The sequence below is a fragment of the Lissotriton vulgaris genome, chromosome 11 (assembly GCF_964263255.1).
Source record: "Lissotriton vulgaris chromosome 11, aLisVul1.2, whole genome shotgun sequence".
Lineage (NCBI taxonomy): Eukaryota > Metazoa > Chordata > Amphibia > Caudata > Salamandridae > Lissotriton > Lissotriton vulgaris.
In genome coordinates, this window is record NC_141699.1 from 1,062,741,213 (window position 1) to 1,062,760,527 (window position 19,315).

A 19,315-nucleotide genomic window follows, 5' to 3' on the forward strand; every position below is an offset into this window, starting at 1 on the left:
ATGACCCAATTATCTAAGCCAGGGGTCTCCAAACCGGTCCTGGAGGGCTGGATGCCAGATTTTTTGGATATCTCCATTGAGATACATGTAGTTATTTTAAAAATCTGGTATGGATCCGGCCCTCCAGGACCGGTTTGGAGACCCCTGATCTAAGCCAATGTTATGGAATTATTTGTTTCCTGCCTCGGGATGTAAAGGTTGTTGAAGGTCACCTTTCTGTGTTATAGGCCTGAGTCACAGTCATGGGCCTATAATTCAAAGATGTCCTTTACAGGGTGTAACCTTGCGACTAGAGCGATCAACTTCGAAGCTGGGGAATCGGGTTCGAGACTCGGGTCGGCTCAACACCCCGTGATTCTGGGCAAATCACTTAATCTCCCAATGCCCACCAAAAATAAATTTGCCCTTTTGTAATGGAACTGGTGCTTGTGTTTTGTGTAAAGTGCTCTGATAACTCCCGGTTGAGTCCGCGCTATATAAAACACAAAAAACAGCAGAGCCATATGAGAATGGTATTAGAACATTTCATTCGTCGAGGGTAGAATGTTCTTAAAAAGGGAGAAACAGCAAAGCACTGGAGTGCTTGAGCATCCATCCATTAATTGCTCTGAGTCACATCATTGTGTTCAGTGGTGCTCTCAACATTCCAATGTTCTAATACATGGCATGTTTTAGGGTGTGTTATGAAAGAATGAGCTCCAAGAATAAATATATATATAGGCATAGTACATGCGGACTTCAAACAAATACAATTTGCGTTTAATCATATCTTTTGTACAGGAATACCAGCATCAAATACTTTATCCTAAACTGTAAATAAATCTTGGTAGCATGTGTTACACCACTCACTCAACCTCCTGCACTTACCTATGGTGGATGTGGAGAACAGCATGCAGTGAAGTATGGGCAGTTTAGCTTTCTGTAATAAGGAGGTTACAAAACACTGACTTCATGCAGCAAAACTAAATGTGTCACTTATACTTTTTGACACAAAACAGGCAGAGAGAATGTTTTTTCAAACTTAAAAAATGCTGACAATATGTATGAAGGCTGTCTACATTATGCATTTAAACAGGTGTGTCCAAGAAAGGTGATTAGGTCTATGAAAGCTGTTTTAACTTGTCTACCTGCTTATCTGGGACAACTTGATAACCTGCAAGTCTAACTGTTCAAAGTCCAGAACTTGTATTATGTTCAGGTTATGCATAGAAAGATGGAAATTGTATTCGTTTTAGAGTCTTGACTTGAAACCTCCCCCAACAACTATAGTCTCTCCTGTAAGGTAAGAAGCATCTGATGAGAAGAGAAATGACACAATTCCAGCATGTTCCTCCGGCTCTGCAATTCTAAGACACAAAAACAATGAATTGTTAAAAATTAAGTTAATCTATGATACTAAAGAATTTTCAATAATGTTTTCAGCGTTCACATCTTACATCGAGCATTATTGTCAAACGGTTAATAGGTAATGAATAAGTAAGTTCTAGTACACACTGGTTATATTATGAATGATTGTTTATGTTTCGAACAAATAATGTATTTTTCAAAAGGTACTTTTCACAGAATTATAAACACAGTACAAAAAGATGTGTCCACATAAAATATAAGGAAAACAGCGACAAAATACATACCATTTTTATTTTTTTATTTATTTTATTTTTATAGTTTTCTATAGCGCGAACCAGACCCAAGAGAAGGGTAACAGAGCGCTTTACAAAGTGAGTGTGAACACATACCAATCGAAATAAACGCAAATCAAGTAACACGTACATAAAAAGAAATGCAAAATAAGTGACAAGTACATAATACGGTAAGCTGGAAGATGGCCGAAATAGAGAACAACAATACAATAGGGAGTCAAATCGAAATTGAAGAAGCGTTATCTTTGAGATGAGGTTTGATGCTGGCTTGGTAAGAGTGGGGAGTTTGCTCATCACTCATCAGGAATGATTTAGCTTCCTTTTTGAAGAGGTATGATGAGGTGATTTTGCTGATGATTGGCGGAAGAGAGTTCCAGACTTTTGGCGCCGCTCCAGAGAAAGCTCTGTTGGAGGTTTTGGTCTTTATGAACCTCGCAGGTTTCAGGAGTAGGTTATCTGTGCTCCTGGAATGTCTGTTTCCTCCAGATAAAGTAAGTTTTTGGGCTAGGAACTGCAGGGTATTGTGGTGTAACGCCTAATGGGTAATACATGCAATCTTTAAGGGAATACAGGCTTCATAAGGGAGCCAGTTGAGTGCCTTCAGGTGTGGCGAAATGTGATTGAATTTCCTTGATCCTATAATGAGTCTAGCTGTGGCGTTGAGACATGCTTTTAACGGTGCGGTAGAGGTTTTTAGAAGGCCAGCGAGGGAGGAACAGCCATACTCCAGCCTTGAGATGACTAAGTTCTGAACTGCCGTTTTGAGGTCAGGGATCTCGATTAAAGGCTTCATTTTTCTTAGATAGTTGAGGTGAAAGCGGGCATTTTTATCCATCAAGTTGATGTGAGCTTGCATGTTAAGATTCTTATCCACAGTGACCCCAAGTGATAGTGTGGAGTCCACCAACGTTGGGGTGCAATTCAAGGCAGTGATCAATTTGGTCCATTCCTTAATTTCTTGTGAATTATTGCATTTAACTTGAGGAAGTTGGTCGTTAGCTAGTGTACGTTTTTTTCCAGAGCTAGATTCATTAGCTTTATCTCTTCAATGGAGGTGATTTTGATGTAAAGTTGTGTGTCGTCAGCGTACATGTGGTATGAGATCCTTGCCTGCTGTAGTAGTTCCATGAGTGGTTCAACATATAAATTGAGTAGAGTGGGAGACAAGGTGGAGCCTTGGGGAACTCCTAGTAGGTTAGGCGAAGATGGGGAAAGAATCTTGTTGGTCAAGAATGATTGTGTTCTATTTTCCAGAAAGGATTTGAACCATAGAAGTACTGTGCCAGAGAAACCCATCCTGTCTTCTAGTCTTCTTAGCAGTTTGTCGTGGTTGACCGTATCCAAGGCTGAAGGTAGGTCAAGCAAGATTAGTAAACATGTTTCATTGCGGTCAAGAGATGAGAGAGCGTCGTCTACTATATGTAGGATGGCTGTTTCAGTGCTATGGCGAGGTCTGAAGCCAGATTGGTGTATGTTCAGTAAGTTGAAGTTTGTGATGTGAGAGTTCAGTTGTTGTTGAACACATTTTTCCAGGACCTTGGCAAGCATAGGTATGTTGGTTATTGGTCGGAAATTGTTGGGGTCGGAGTTGCTAGCTGTCGTTTTTTTTAGGATAGGAGTAACTTGACCAGATTTTAGGCAGTCAGGGTTGTGACCTTCTGAGAGCGAGGCATTTATGATTTTGGTCCATAGAGGTGCTATGCTACGATAGACGTGGGGTAAGCACTTGGCTGGGACAGGGTTGTTGAAGTGGTTGTTGAGTTTAGTAGTTGTCAGAATTTTGAAGATATCATCGACATCATAAGTTTTGAAATTGGACCAGTTAGGGTTGTTTTGGGGTAGAGATCGCTTGTTTAGTACCAAGTATGATTGATCCTAGGGGTGGGTAGGTTGGTCGCAGCCATTTTGAGTTCAAGTTGGAGGGAATTTGTTTTTGCCTTAAAGAATGAGGAAAATTCATCACTACTTAACTGTGAGGTTGATGTTGAGAGTGAAGTTTTGGCTAGTTTGTTTGATTGTTGCTTCCGAATTTTGAAGAGCTTTTTAGGCCTATTTGTAGCATTATCTAGTTCTGATTTCAAGAAGTCTTTTTTTTATCTTAGAATCTTTATTGTGAGATGTTCTTGCTTTTCGAAGTAGTTTCAACTGGGGGGAGGGGTGAAGCCTCCATTTCCGTTCCATTGATCTGAGTTTGCGTCTCTCCTCATTCAAGGCTTCACTAAACCATGGGTTTTTATCCTTGTGAGGTATTTATTTGAGTCGAAGATTTTGGTCATCGTGGAGTTATAATGATCCTTGAGGGCAATGACGTCACCTACGTTGTTGGGGGAGATAAGAGCCTGCTTTAATGCCCAGAAAACTGGGCATTAAAGTAGCACCCTTGACCCTCAGACCTTAGATCACATCTGTGCTGGAGAGACTGCCAAAGAAGGCCTGCCTCCATATTCCCTGGACCCAACTAAGATAGGCTGCACCAAAAACTGTCCTACACCTTCAGTTCCTTGGGCTGGTAAAGAGAGGAATGTCCCTGCACTACCCATATCAAGGAAAAATCATTCCCTTGTACTAGGCAGAACGAAAGAAGTGACTCCAAGAGTCAGTTGGCTGACTTTCTGTTACAGCTCAGGGTCACAAAAGCTGGGAAAGCCTGCCTTGGTGAGTTGGTAGTCAAGAACGCCTGATCGCCAACGACTGCCACTTATCTCGCGCTCGCTGCATTGCCAGCGATGCAGCGAGCACAAGGTAAGTGGTTTTATGTTTTTAGAATTTGAATTTCCCTGGTCCGTCAACTGTCGTCTCTCCACCGACCCACACAGTCCCCCCCCACCTTCCCATCGGTCTTACCTGTACCCGCTGTGCCTGCTGACTCCAGAAACAATCACTCAATTTGCCTACCAAAGATGCTCCGAAGTACTTATTCTCTGTAGCTTCATAATGCCCACCACCACCTGCAAACATCATAGGAGACCTGTGGCTTCATCCAACATGTTGTTTACTTAGATGCATCCTGGTTTCTTACAAAGTGCATCATGCACTACAGTGCTTAATTTGTAATAAATTAAGTGCCGGGGCCCCCCTGCCAGTGCTGCCAATGACTGTACCAACATAAGAATAACCATCACACTCCAACAAGTGCAACAATTCAGACTATTTCAGGCCACACAAAGCTATAACAATGTCGTGAGAGGCCAAAGCCGAGCACTGGAAACCACTGGCTCAAATTAAGCACTGCTGCACTACCACATATATTCTCTCCGAATGCAAACAGGTGTGCAGGGGCCAAAGAACATGACAGTGCCAATATCTAGATGCCTTACAAAGGCCTTTAATACATATTGTTAACAATAGCTAATGCTCGGGAGCATATATGCGAGCCTTTATTAAGATAATGTCTGCAGATTGGTAGTGGTGCTGTAGCTTTACAATCGCAGTCCATATCTGTAAAGATATCTGTCAATTGTTAGTAGAGCTGCAGCATTAGCAAGGACATCTAAACCTTGAAAATAGTTCCATAGTCTTATAATTTAATTGAATGTCTATTAAGATACACCCTGTGTGTGAATTACAATACAGCAGGCTCTCTTTGCTACATGATGTCCAATGTGTCACTGCTTCAGTGATGTCAGTTTGCTATGTCATCCCAGAGGTCATGTGTGAGTTTATGGCAGTTTCTTAAAGATAGGGTCATTGTATGGCTTATACAAGGTACTTCAGTGGCTTTTAGGTCTCACCTAAAGACTGCTTTTCATGTGTGTTTGAACACAGACCCACTGTAAACAATATAAACTATACAGACATAGAATGAGCTTTGTATCTGCCCCAAGGGCATATTGTCTGTTTACGTTTACTGCTTCTGATTCAATATCTTTCCTTCCAATTCTTGAGTTCGAAATGCCCAAGGAGCGTTTTCATCTTACAATGTTTTGATTGGATACGTTGTATCCTTTCCCTGCTTATGTCAGAATCGTGAAGAGAAATGCATGATGGGCTACTTCTCTTCCTATTTCTACCCCTCAATTTGCTCTTCCCCTTTCTTCATAAATTATTGCACTCTGACCATAGCCCTCTGCTGCATCAATGGGCAGCCATCGTTAAACTTGTTTAAAGTCATTCCACGGTGGCCAACGCACATCCATTCACAGTAACCATCTAAGGGGAACAAATAGCAGTGGAGAGGCTGACAGGTGTCTTAGGAATGACCTATTTTCTTTACCAATCTTTGTTTTGGATAATAACCATAATGTCCTTTCTCCTAAAGTTTTTAAAGGCACATTTACTAGACATTTTTTAAAAATACATGTAAATGTTTACTTTTCTCTGAGTACAGGTGTGCATATGTATTTTAGTGCCTGCAGAACTTCCAGTTGTGTGGATAAAGTTTCCAAAGTGAAGGATCTCAGAATTGGGACATTTTGTTTATTCTGCTAGAGGCCCTTCTTCAGAAGGCAAATCCTGTAACATTGCCCACTAGTCTGTACCATGCATGCAGGATATTCTACTTGGAGAAACAGAATCATGCTAACCAGTAATCACACCAATACACATACTTCTTTGTTATTCCTCCCAGTCCACTTCTCCCCATATGAAAACACAGGGCCAAACTTAGCTTTGTTTTCTGTCAGAACCCACAGGAACTGTTGTGGGGTTCTCGCCCCTTTTTAACTTTATCTGAGTCGTTTTGCAGAACCAAAGCGGCATATATTTCAGGGTACACAGACAAAATATCGAGTTTTAAATTTCAATATACAATTATATCGAAGTTTAAATATCGATGGGACAAAATATAGAAGGTAAGTAATATCGACAGTCCTAATATAGATATTAGTATGATATTATTAATTTCGTAGTTTTAAATATCGATGTCAATAATATCGAAATAAATAATTTCGATGTTACTAATATCGATTTTTAAATACATTTTGTGTATATTATATTGTATTTATTAAGTTTTATTATTTATTTTTAATTTAATTTAATTAAATATTGTCTTTTAGTACTGTAGCGGGTTGTGGGTTTATAGGGGAATAGGGTGGGAAGTAATTTAATTATGTTAAATTAATTATTAATTAGGAGGAATTATTAATTAATTAATTGAGAATTAGTTTTTAGTTCATTTTAATTAATTGATTAATTGATAAATATGTTCTGTAGCGGGTTATGGGTTTATAGGGGAATAGGGTGGGAAGTAATTTAATTATGTTAAATTAATTATTAATTAGTAGGAATTATTAATTAATTAATTGAGAATTATTTGTAAATAATTTTAATTAATTGATTAATTGATAAATATGTTCTGTAGCGGGTTATGGGTTTATAGGGGAATAGGGTTGGAAGTAATGTAATAATGTTTAAATAATTATTAATTAGTAGGAATCATACATTAATAAAAAATAATTGGTAATTATATTTAATTATTTTGGTAATTATTTTTAATTAATTGATAAATATGTTCTGTAGCGGGTTATGGGTTTATAGGGGAATAGGGTGGGAAGTAATTTCATTATGTAGAATTAATTATTAATTAGTAGGAAGCATACATTTATTTTTATTAATTGTTAAATAAATTTAATTAATTGGTAATTACTTTTAAATAATTAATTAATTGATATATGTAATTTATAAGTATGTAATTTAAACCCCTACGCTACCCAACACTTTCCCTACTGTTGCACTCTCTGGAGTTGGAATAGTAATTGTTACCCCTACGCTATCCAACACTTTCCCTACTGTTGCACTCTCTGGAGTGGGAATAGTAATTTTTACCCCTACGCTATCCAACACTTTCCCTACTGTTGCACTCTCTGGAGTTGGAATAGTAATTGTTACCCCTACGCTATCCAACACTTTCCCGACTGTTGCACTCTCTGGAGTGGGAATAGTATTTGTTACCCCTACTCTATCCAACACTTTCCCTACTGTTGCACTCTCTGGAGTTGGAATAGTAATTGTTACCCCTACGCTATCCAACACTTTCCCTACTGTTGCACTCTCTGGAGTTAGAGTAGTAATTTTTAATCCTACGCTATCCAACACTTTCCCTACTGTTGCACTCTCTGGAGTTGGAATAGTAATTGTTACCCCTACGCTATCCAACACTTTCCCGACTGTTGCACTCTCTGGAGTGGGAATAGTATTTGTTACCCCTACGCTATCCAACACTTTCCCTACTGTTGCACTCTCTGGAGTTGGAATAGTAATTGTTACCCCTACGCTATCCAACACTTTCCCTACTGTTGCACTCTCTGGAGTTAGAGTAGTAATTTTTAATCCTACGCTATCCAACACTTTCCCTACTGTTGCACGCTCTGGAGTTGGAATAGTAATTTTTAACCCTACGCTATCCAACACTTTCCCTACTGTTGCACTCTCTGGAGTTGGAATAGTAATTTTTAATCCTACGCTATCCAACACTTTCCCTACTGTTGCACTCTCTGGAGTTGGAATAGTAATTGTTACCCTGACGCTATCCAACACTTTCCCTACTGTTGCACTCTCTGGAGTGGGAATAGTAATTTTTACCCCTACGCTATCCAAAACTTTCCCTACTGTTGCACTCTCTGGAGTAGGAATAGTAATAGTTACCCCTACGCTATCCAACACTTTCCCTACTGTTGCACTCTCTGGAGTTGGAATAGTAATTTTTAACCCTACGCTATCCAACACTTTCCCTACTGTTGCACTCTCTGGAGTGGGAATAGTAATTGTTACTGCTACGCTATCCAACACTTTCCCTACTGTCGCACTCTCTGGAGTGGGAATAGTAATTTTTACTCATACGCTATCTAAAATGTATTTAGCTTTTTTATTAGTATTATGTTGTTATTAATTGTTATTTATGTGAATTTTTTATATAAATAAATGTATTAGTAATTTATTACATTTTTATTTGTTTTTAAGTTATGACAATAATTAATTTAGAGTTATTATTAATGAAAAATATATTATGTATTATATATTTAATATTATTAATTTGTATTACATTATGTATTTATTTTAAATATTATAGTACATTTCTAAATATGTTTATTACATTTATAAGTATTATTTTGTTAATATTACATTTTTATTATATAAAAAAAACGATATTTTACAAAAAACGATATTTTTGTCATTCTATATTTTATTTTCGATATATTTGTACTTACCTTGTTAGGGATAGGATTCCGATATTTTTGACTTCAATATTTTTGTTCCGATATTTTTGTATATCGATATTTTTGTTTTCGATATTTTGTCAGACATTCATATTTCAGGAAATTTACTGGTTAAAAATAGTTACAATGGTGTGGAAGACAACCAACGCATGACCTAAGGTCATTGGGGAACACCGCTTCTTTTGAGCCTCAGCTATGCAGGAGTGAGTACCTGGAAGGGCTGCAAGCAGTGCGTAATTGGACTTAATTTTGGGGACTGGGACTTATTTTTTATCATCAGACTTGGACCAAGAATAAGGAAGACAAAGACAGAAAAGGGCAAAAGAAGAAGCAGGAGAAAGAAGAGAAAATGGAAAATTAAAAAAGGGATAACAAGATCCTCTGAGCGTGAGATAAAGGGCAGGGAATGGATTGTGGTGGATGAAAGAGGCCTGCGATGGCATCCAAACTTGACAGCTTTGGTATTGGCACTGTCGAAAAATATTGGGCCCCAGCACTTATTAATGTGGAAATTATGCACTGCGGGCGAGAATGAGCTTTGCCTGCAGCACGTGACTTTGTGGAAAAAAATCTACAGGCTCCTTGAAAGCAAGCCATAGGGTGGAGTTTCTCAGTAACATAACTCATGTATGTGTAAAGCAATCGTTCACCTGTAGGCATCTCTGCGCTGAATATCAGATGTATATTGTTACCCAACTCAATGGTACTCATTCTATAGACCTCAGATGAATAAAAAGCTGGGTGAACCCTCTAGGATTTGAACCTGTGACCATTAAGTTGAACACAGGCCCCTGCAATGGATGCATTAGTCCACTGAACCACCAGACCTGGCAGCGACATCAACAATACATTTAAAGTGCATACGACTTGGACCATTTTTTGGCCACATTTGAACCATTGTTTCCAAAATATTACTCCACCCCAGGTTCTATTATTGGGGTACCCATACTTTACTTTCTACATATTATGTGATGCATACAGCACACGTACACACAATCTACACCTGGCACATCCCTGAAATATTGTGACTGCTTTCTACCAGCAAAGTACGGGTGGACAACAAGTGCAAATAAAAGCAGAAAACACAGCCAGCAACACTGTTATTGTCAATTTATTTGTGCTGATCATTAGGACCCAGATTTCCTAAGATTTTCTGTGGGGGGTTAGGTCACTTTTTTTGGCGCCGCCCTAACACAAAATCCATGTTCGGATTTACAAAATTATGCTAATCGGGATTTGTGCAGCTTTGCATAGATAGGTACCACCCTTGTATTTTGACACAAACCCATATTTACAAAGATCTGTAACTATGGGTTAGCGTCCAGTGATGGGACCAATGTTATACAGAAGAAAAAAAAAGTATTACCTTTGAAATCCATAGACTTTAATCATGTCATTCATTATCGCTTCATTAGTCCACACCTGTTTCAAGAAAGGGCGGAAAAAATAAATGTTCATTTTTTTAATAGGGTTTCACATTCACCTACAGTTTTTCAAATTTTCATTATTTACAATTTAAAGCCTCAAATTTCATAACAGTACAACCCATGGTCAGTATCTGATCCTGCCACACATACACTGAACCACACTCAATAAATTAATGATTTTCAAATATCTAAGTACTTGTTTAGGAGTTGGGTAACAATAGGAAACCGTCTATTTACTAGAAAATGCTACATTGTAGCGTGGAATGCACCTGTGGACTTTCCTCCACAACAGGTATAGGTTGGTGGGGGAAATTTAGGAAGTGAGATTCTTGCCAGATTCGATATTTTGTTTGAAAATTGACAATTTCCAATTAGCAATATCTCTACAGGTTCTAAATATTCAACTCTTCTCCAATATGCAATGCCAAAGTTGGCTGTCATGTAGTCTCTGTGTCGCAAGACTAGTCGCAATTGTGAATGCCAGATGGGCCTCATCATTGTCTATATGTTTATATTCCTATTTATCCAGATTATAACTATTATGGCCATCATCTCCTTATCAAATAACAGTTTCTATCCTGTCCTTCAATTTATCAACCACGGGAGGGTTGTTCAATTTTCCCACTAAATGTATGAGCCCCGTCCCGGCCTTAAATAGTCTCATAAAATAACATGTACTTATAAAGAATACGTTCAACCAAGGGTATCTTGGCACTGAATAGCAGATATTCATTGTTACCCAACTCGATGGTACTAATTTTATCCACCGCAAAAGGATGTAAGGCTGAGTGAACCCACTGGGATTTAAATCTGTGAGCATGAGGTCGAACACAAGTCCTTACAAGGGATGCATTAGTCCACTAAGCCACCAGACCCAGCACTAAGCCACTCAACACTAAGTCAACCGAACCTATTCCTTCATGTGATCCCTGTATTCAGCTTACAGACAATATTTTTCCACCCAAAGGCCTTCATCCATTCAGCCACCCCTTACATCAATCTATTGCATGTGCTGCCAATGTCTTACAATAACTTTCCCAACCCTGCATTTTATCTCAATCTTTCTAATCACTTTATCCATTTCACTAATGCGCATCGATTGGCCCATTCAATGTAGTTCCCTATCACACATCATAAATGATGTTATACCACGTCGTATCTATCACCATCTCAAAATACTGCATTCAGAATTTTAAGTACCACAATACAGTGATGGTCGCTTTGAAATACTATGCTTAGCTCTGTATATTGGTGCCCAGGTGGGTAGGTAGATTTGGAGTTAAGAATAGTTAACCTATATTTAACTATATATAATTACCTACTTTACCTACCTAAAGTCTGGGCACAATATTATTGCTGGAAGATATTTTGTAACTCGGTATTGTGCATTCACTATAAATCCATACTCAATGCACACTACATTAACCCCTCCCATGCTCATGATGAGCTCAGCTTGTCATGAGCCACGGTTGCCGTGTGCTCATGATGAGCTGAGCTCGTCATAAAGGCTTCAACGCTCGAACGCGTGGCTAATTCCCCCGCTGTGCTGAACGTTCCCCACAAACGGGTGTGGCCGTGACGAGCTCAGCTCGTCATGAGCACACGGCCACCGTGGCTCATGACGAGCTGAGCTTGTCATGAGCACCGGGGCAGCACAGCGGGGGAATTATCCCCGCAGCCAAGGGGTTAATCCAACGTCGTACATTCTCCCTACATACCCCACCCATGTAATTCATGTCTTCTTTGTGCCCACTCCATACACCGCATACACGCTCCCAATGGTTTTTGTATTGCTAAAACACACATGGGCGTCATTAAGGGTTGTATCTGCGACCCCTGGCTTGTCCTTTGGTACCACTAGCACAGCCTTTGTGACCTCTGGGCTCAGAGGTGGCAAATTCAGTGCCAGGAACACAGGGGCAGCTAGGGCTCTAGTCTCTTTATTTTCCCTCATTTTTTTATTACACTAATAGTGAATAACTAAAATACACCATGCACTACTAGTGCAATAAAAATGGAGTACAATAAGCTGGAATATGCCTTTCCACAGCAGCTGTGGTAATCAAAAATCGCTTTTAAATATATTTTGTGTGTATGCTTGTGGGTAAAAGTGTGTTTATGTGTGGATTTGTGTATGTGTGAGTGAAAGTGGAGGTCAAAGGGAATGTGATGTTCCTTCCACTACCCCTGGCATTCCAGTGAATTGACGTCCCTGAGATCACACCGTACATCTACCACCACACACATCAATGCACCATCCAACCATCAACCCAATGCTTTTTTATAATCCACCATACACTACATGAATCATTTGAATGCACTGCTTCAGGCTAAAGCATTTTTTACATTTGTTCACCTATGCTCTACTTTTCTTCACCGAGCGCAGTGCTTCCAATCATCACGCACCTTCAATTACCTACTCTAGGCACTACATCCATCCCCCCTTTCACACTAATTACAGAGGACACAAACACCATCAACCAATCCAATGCAATGTATTAGTAAACTCTACCCATTACATGTATCCTTCCCTGCATCTTACTCATTATCCCCAATCTCTTCAGCAACTCACCTAGTAATTCACAATAATCAACAATCCCACACATTACATCCACAAGTGGGCAGGAAAGGTTTTAGTTCAAGCCCATTTTCTTGGAAACGTTACATTATTAAGACCCGAGGAAGATGCATGGCATGTAGTTAGCTATCTGTCTGTTAAAAGTATTACATTTGAGGCAGTACAACTGTGATTTTCACTTAGTTCTGTGACAAGTAAAAATGGGGCGGACATATCAGATTTCTTATGAAGTGAGTTTTCAAATTCCTAAACAACTGGGAAATCAGGTATTGCAGTGTGCGAATATCTGAAGGGTGTAACTAGGTTATCACTGTTTTGTGAGAGTCTATGTTGCATGATTTACATGCAGGTCCTCCTGCCCTCAGATCTCAACTGCATGTGTATCAGTTATCCTGATATATTGATGATGATGAGTTATCCTGACATTTATTATGGCCCTGGTGTCATGCTAATCTAAGCATGTGTGCAGAGACCTAAGTCTGTCCCTGGCTATATGAAGTCCTAGGCTGTCCTATGACCAGGAGGGGCGCACCAAGCGTGACCTCATTGTGAGCAGTGGTCTACTGTCCAGTCCTAGGTGTAGCGCATAACGTGGTGATCTCAGTATAAGTATGTTTTAAGATGATCTCAGTAGTTTAGTTGTGTCACCAGACCTTTTTTACTATACCACTGAGAGAGACATTTACTTGTCCACCTGTGTTATGTTCTGCTACTATGTGTATGCCCGAAGTCAGGATCCAGAGTTGGAAGGGTACCTGGGAGAAAGTAGCTGAGGGAGCATAGAGGGTATGGCTCCTGGAAGAAAAATCATAGTACACAAACCTCCACTGTGTTCCAGTTTCATGTATTTTATGACCAGAGAAGAGAGTACTCCTCAGCATACTCAAAGGGCTTATGTTCAACTAAGGATAGTGTTTGTCTGACAGAAAGACAGTCTCCTAAAGTTGAGCAGATATCACCTGAACATTGCATATTCTGCTTGAGGAGCCCCGGGTCTTCACTGAAGAATCTAAAAGCCAGCCTGCCAGTTGAGGAAGAGAAGGAGCCTGCCTGGCCCTGCAAGAGGAGAGACTGGCTAAGAGGTGACAGGCCTGGTTTGTTCCTACACATGAATGAGCTTGAAAGGACCTTATCCAAGTTCCTGGAAGGAACTGTAAATGTCTAGCAACTGCATGACTGCCAAAGGCCCAGATAGGAGCTCCACATGTCGTGACTGCCATCATCCCAGCTGGGGACTACAACTGCTGTGATGACCAGAGACTTGGATGAGGCTACATCTGCCATGACTGCCATAGGTCCAGATAGGGACTATACAACTGCAGTGATCGTTTGGGCATAGACAGGGCATATTACTACCAAGATTGATGTTGTCCCAGATAGGCACTACAGTCGCTTTAATCAAGGTAGGCTGCACCCTCTGGTCCATATGGGACCACAACTGCTGTGATGAACCTTGGACCAACCCAGATGTTAGTTTTTCTCAGCCCAGGGGCGGCAACATCACTGCAATCTTGAGGGACCACCCTGGGCAGCCACATCATTGCCTGTGGCGCGGACTCTACAGATTGTGGCTGGGCAAGCACACGGATTGACACTGTCTATGTCCAACTTCCCACATGGCCCTATGGACTTATGACTGACTGCAGCATTCATAGAAGTCAAGTGGGAGGCTTATACCAGAGGTGAACAAGGGGTCAAATAACTGGAGGCATCCATGATGGAGTAGTAGAGGGAGCAGGGAGAGTGTGGTGACCTAAAGAATTGCATTGAAGGACAGAGAATTGTATGACTGCTGGGATTGTTTTGTGTTTAGTACAACTGTGTGATTAAAGTACTTTCTTTGTTTAAAAGACATGCACTGGGCTGGATATTGAAATGTTTTCATTGTCTCTTAAATGGTTGAGTGCTGAGCATAAGTACCCCCAAACTATCTCCCTAAGAAGTCTGTGACTGCTCGCCCTCACTACCTTGTGAGTCAAGTGTGCAAGGGGTTGTACTTGGCACTGTTTGTTGAACCATATTAGAGCAGGTCCTGGTAAATCAGTGACAAATGAACATAACCGCTATGGTTGCGATACACTAGCCACTGCCTTGCACCCTGGCTTGGCAAACATATCTGACAACCATGCAATATTATTGGCTTGCATGTAGTGGCATTCTACTATGAACTAATACTTCTTTCAAGGACAAAAGAAACAACTGATTGTGTCTTCCTACCTTAAGAGTGCATTAAACTTTAAAAATCTAATGATGAATAGGTGAATTGAAAAGCAGTCTGGCCTGGGACAGAGTCATCTGCATGTAAGATAGAGCCAGACATGTAAATAGCTCTTCTCAACCATAACTCCATTTCTGCAGCATTACCTACCATGAAATCTTTAGATTTAATTATAGGCCAGTCTGCATATGAAATCTTCTATGTTTAAATAGTTTTATAAATCCAACTCTACTGCATACCACATTTACTGGTCTGCAATGTCAAGTAAGCATCACAAATTACTCATGAATGCAGTAAATAAAATGAATTGAACAAAATGTATAAAGGAAGGACCATCCCTTTCACAAGTGGGGGCGTCTTGAAACTATTCATATACTGCAGTGAGCGGAAGATAGAGACAAACTAGAATGAGTGTTGACAAGGGCATTGAGTCTGCTTTATAACTGAATGTGCTAGAATCTTCCTTCCAAGAAGTCACTAATTCATCCATCAGTGCACTTGTTGACTCGTCATCCATTTATTTTCTCAGTCTCTCATACTTGCACCTATGCACATATTATACACCTATTCAGTTATTCTGGAATTCACCTTCATACCGATTGGCAATACCATGCACACAAACTGACCAATCAATGAAGAAGCAATTTCAATTATAAGCCTGATCTTCTGACTTTGCAGCCATTTTGTAATGGGAGTGAGGCATCTTCCAGTTGTGAGTGAATGTTACCTTCTGTGAAGAGTGTATCTCTCTTACTCCCTGAGGTGTGATAGTGCTGGCAATAGTGTGGGGATGCAAGTCTGTGCAGTATGTAACATTGTTGTTAGAAGTGAGAGACTGGTAGTGTGTGAGGGTCAGAGAATTCAGTCAGTATTGTCCGACTACTCCACTGTGAGGGGTGTGAGGGTTGACAGCAGTGTGTGACTGCTAGCCAGTATGGGGTAAGTGTGCTTCTGCAATTGTGACTGGTACTGTGGCTGGTACTCTGAAGGGAGTCAGTATACTGTTGGTTTTTAGGTTGCTTTGCTTTTATGCCCTAAGTGCTTTAACAGTTCCCCATATAATTCCATTGAGGGCCTATATGAAGACATGCTTTGTAGTTCTTTCCAATGTAAGACTCTTGTTTTCTTAAATAGAATTACAGTGATTGTTTATAAATTAACTCTACTTCCACTTGATGGAGTTTAAGTCTAGGTCTTTAGATGGTGTACACACACTCTTTTAATCAGAGAATTTTTTTACCCAACATGGGTTAGGTGAGAATCAGAGGGATCAATGCAAATACAAAATTGAACCTTGGTGTCCTAGTCTTTTTCACCATCTGCACCCTGCCCCATAGTGACACTTGCAAACATGACCAGCAGCGGATGTCATTGCTTGTCTTCTGCATCAGTGGAAGTTAGTTGTCCTACATAATATTTGTTAGACCTGGTAAGCAAGGAGCCCAGATACTGCATGCATTTAATTTAAGGGGCCATTTCAAGGTTAATCTGTCAAAGGTGGCATTTGAATAACATTTGTGAAATTTGAAAATGGCTGAGCTTCACACTTGGACCTGTATATATAGTAGCCAGAGAATACTGAAAATTCAGATGTCAGAGACAAAATCTCAGGGTTTAAGGATTGTGATTGAGATAAAGTAAAGACGTTGTCAACAGCTCGCGGAAATAATTTCTGTTGTCTACGTAGTAACTTTATATGCACAACTGCCTTCAATTGATGGATTTTGACTGAGAGGGATTGTAAGGTCAAGAGAAATAATAATGGAGAAAGGAGCCATCCCTGTCTGACCAGCACCTTTGGCTCGATTTAAGGGCATTTAACATTGTTCATAAAGGTTGAACTTAACCCATTTTATTTACAGGCCCTAAACAAGCATTGATAATTAACATTATCATAGAACTTTATTTCGATCTCTGTAGATCATAAAAGTATAGACAAACAAGACAGCCACAATACACATATACATGGAAGTGCGAATATAAATATCAGTAGATAAAATATATCAGTAGAAAAAAACAGTAGACAAACCACAAAAATTCATGACAAAAAGCACTGTCTAAAGGTGTAAAAGAACAAAGATCACAAATAAAATCGACAGAATAAAAAACACCCACCATGAAAAATCTTATCAAAGATCAATAGCAGACTGTAGAAATTTAGCACGCTTAATCCAAAATGCCCGTAAAAACATAGCCAGATAAACAACTACAATCTGACTAGTGTCACACTGCAATTTCTGAACATTTCCTGAAGCTTGCTACAACCCAGATTTTTGCACAGGGTAGCAATCTCTTTTGCACATTTATGTTTATAAAAGGGACAGGAAAGCAGAACATGGATAAGCGATTCAGAACACCCTTCACAGCCTACACACAGATCACTGTTTGGACAATTTTCCTCTTGCCGTCTACAAGTAAATGATTTTATGGGTAAAGTGCCATACTTAAACTGAAGATAAATATTCCTTCTCAGGTTTTTTTGTTTCTTTTTTTTTTATAAGTTTTGTATAGCGCAAACTTGACCCAAAGATATCAGGTATCAGAGCGCTTTACATGAGGACCAGTTTTGTTACAGATGGTCACGTTCATTTTTGGTAGGTAAGCAGAGATTAAGTGATTTGTCCAGAATCACAGGTTGAGGCGTGAACCCAGTTCCCAAGCTTTCGAGTTCGACCGCTGTAGCCATCAGGCTACATCCACAACAGTGGAGGGACAATTTCATCAATAGAACTTTCGTTAAAGGCCATTGTGTTCCGGTCAGTAAAAGACACAGATAAAGAGCCTTTGCACTGCCTAATGTTATCAATTGCCGCACTTTCCCAAACTAGTCCCTTTATACTGGCCAATCAAACACATGCTCTCAGGTGAGGTCCAATATTCATTCAATTTCAATCTGTTAAGTAGGGACTTAATAGCACTGAGCCACATTATTTTCTGTGCACACTGTGGGAACAAAAGATTTGGAATACCATCCTGATAAGATTCGAGGGTAGATGTTGTCCATAGCATACACCAATAGTTCAACATTCTGCATTCAATCTTGTGGGCAATTCTCATTTTGGGCCATATCTAAATATAGGGGGTCAAAACGTGTACTTACAGGAAGATTCTTAAAAACCTTTGCTCCACTTTGGAAAGGCCCTCTGAATGCGAATAGCCCCAGAGCTCAGTGCCATATAAACCTGCCCCTAGGGTCTTCACATTATATATTTCCAATGTGGGGCCACTCTTCTTGTGCTGAATCAAAGATAAATCAGATTTTTCAACCTGCGGTGTCCAGCATAAATTCTTGGTCAATTTAATACCCAAGTACTCAAAACTGGACACTACATATAAAATTGTGTCACCCACTAGCATCCTCCGATAACAGCGAGTCGGCATCTGTCTGGTGAAGATCATACATTTGGTCTTGGAGCTGTTAAGCTCCATGCCCCGCTCTATCCAAAACAGTTGAAGAGAGTTCAGAAGTTGTTGCAGACCCTGTGGCGATTTGGAAATAAACAAAGTGTTGTCAGCAAAAAGAAGTGCGGGAACCCCCAGCCTTCCTATCTTGGGTGCATCACACCCATCTCTATCCAAGAAGACATTTACACCATTTATGTATAACGTAAAGAGAGTGGGTGCCAAAACACACCTCTGCCTAACCCCAAATCAATATGGATCGGGTCGGTCATAGCCCATCCTGCCCCATCTCACCTGAGCAAGTGTATCTGCATGATGTTTCACAGGGATATCCCGCAGAGGTGTTGGTAACCCCACCTCCTCAAGGGCCCTCCATAGCTTGGCACGGGGAACTAAATCAAAAAATGCACGAAGATCGACAAAGGCAACATAAAGTTTGCCCTTGCCTATAATCACTTCTCTCCAGTATGTACACACACAACTAAAAATCTGATCCACAGTGCTCACTTTTGCCTAAAACCCGCCGGCCAATCCGAGACTATACTCTTGTCCCTAATCCAGTTCTGTATATGAGCCAAAACCTGTTTGCAAAAGATTTTTTGTGGGGAGTCGATCAGGCTTATAGACCTATCATTGGCTGAAATTATTCTGTCACTTTTTTATAATTAGATATAATTACCTTTAATTTCCAGGAGGGTGGAATCTCCATACCAGCTAGAATTGTTTTAGAAAGCAGATTGATGTAAGGCCTCCAACTTTGTGGTTTTCCCCTATATAAATTGTTAGGCAGTCTATCTGGCCTTGTAGCATGACTGGAAACGCAGGAATTAGTAGATGTTAATGTTTCGATAAGCGAAAAAGCCAGATCGGTAGACTTAGGAGCAGAACTGATTATA

General features: G+C 40.0%; 1 protein-coding gene across 3 annotated transcripts in view; it reads right to left on the bottom strand.

Moving 5' to 3' along the window:
* Positions 1 to 730: 730 nt before the first annotated feature.
* Positions 731 to 19,315, bottom strand: part of LOC147684074 (dehydrogenase/reductase SDR family member 4-like) — a 75,478-nt gene continuing 56,893 nt past the window's right edge. For all 3 annotated transcript variants that reach the window (XM_086944430.1, XM_086944431.1, XM_086944432.1), the window contains 2 exons: positions 10,161 to 10,216; positions 731 to 1,346 (listed from right to left, as the gene is read on the bottom strand). In XM_086944430.1, the coding sequence (XP_086800556.1) occupies positions 1,232 to 1,346; positions 10,161 to 10,216 (171 nt within the window). In that variant the 3' untranslated portion in view covers positions 731 to 1,231. The remainder of the gene's footprint in view (positions 1,347 to 10,160; positions 10,217 to 19,315) is intronic.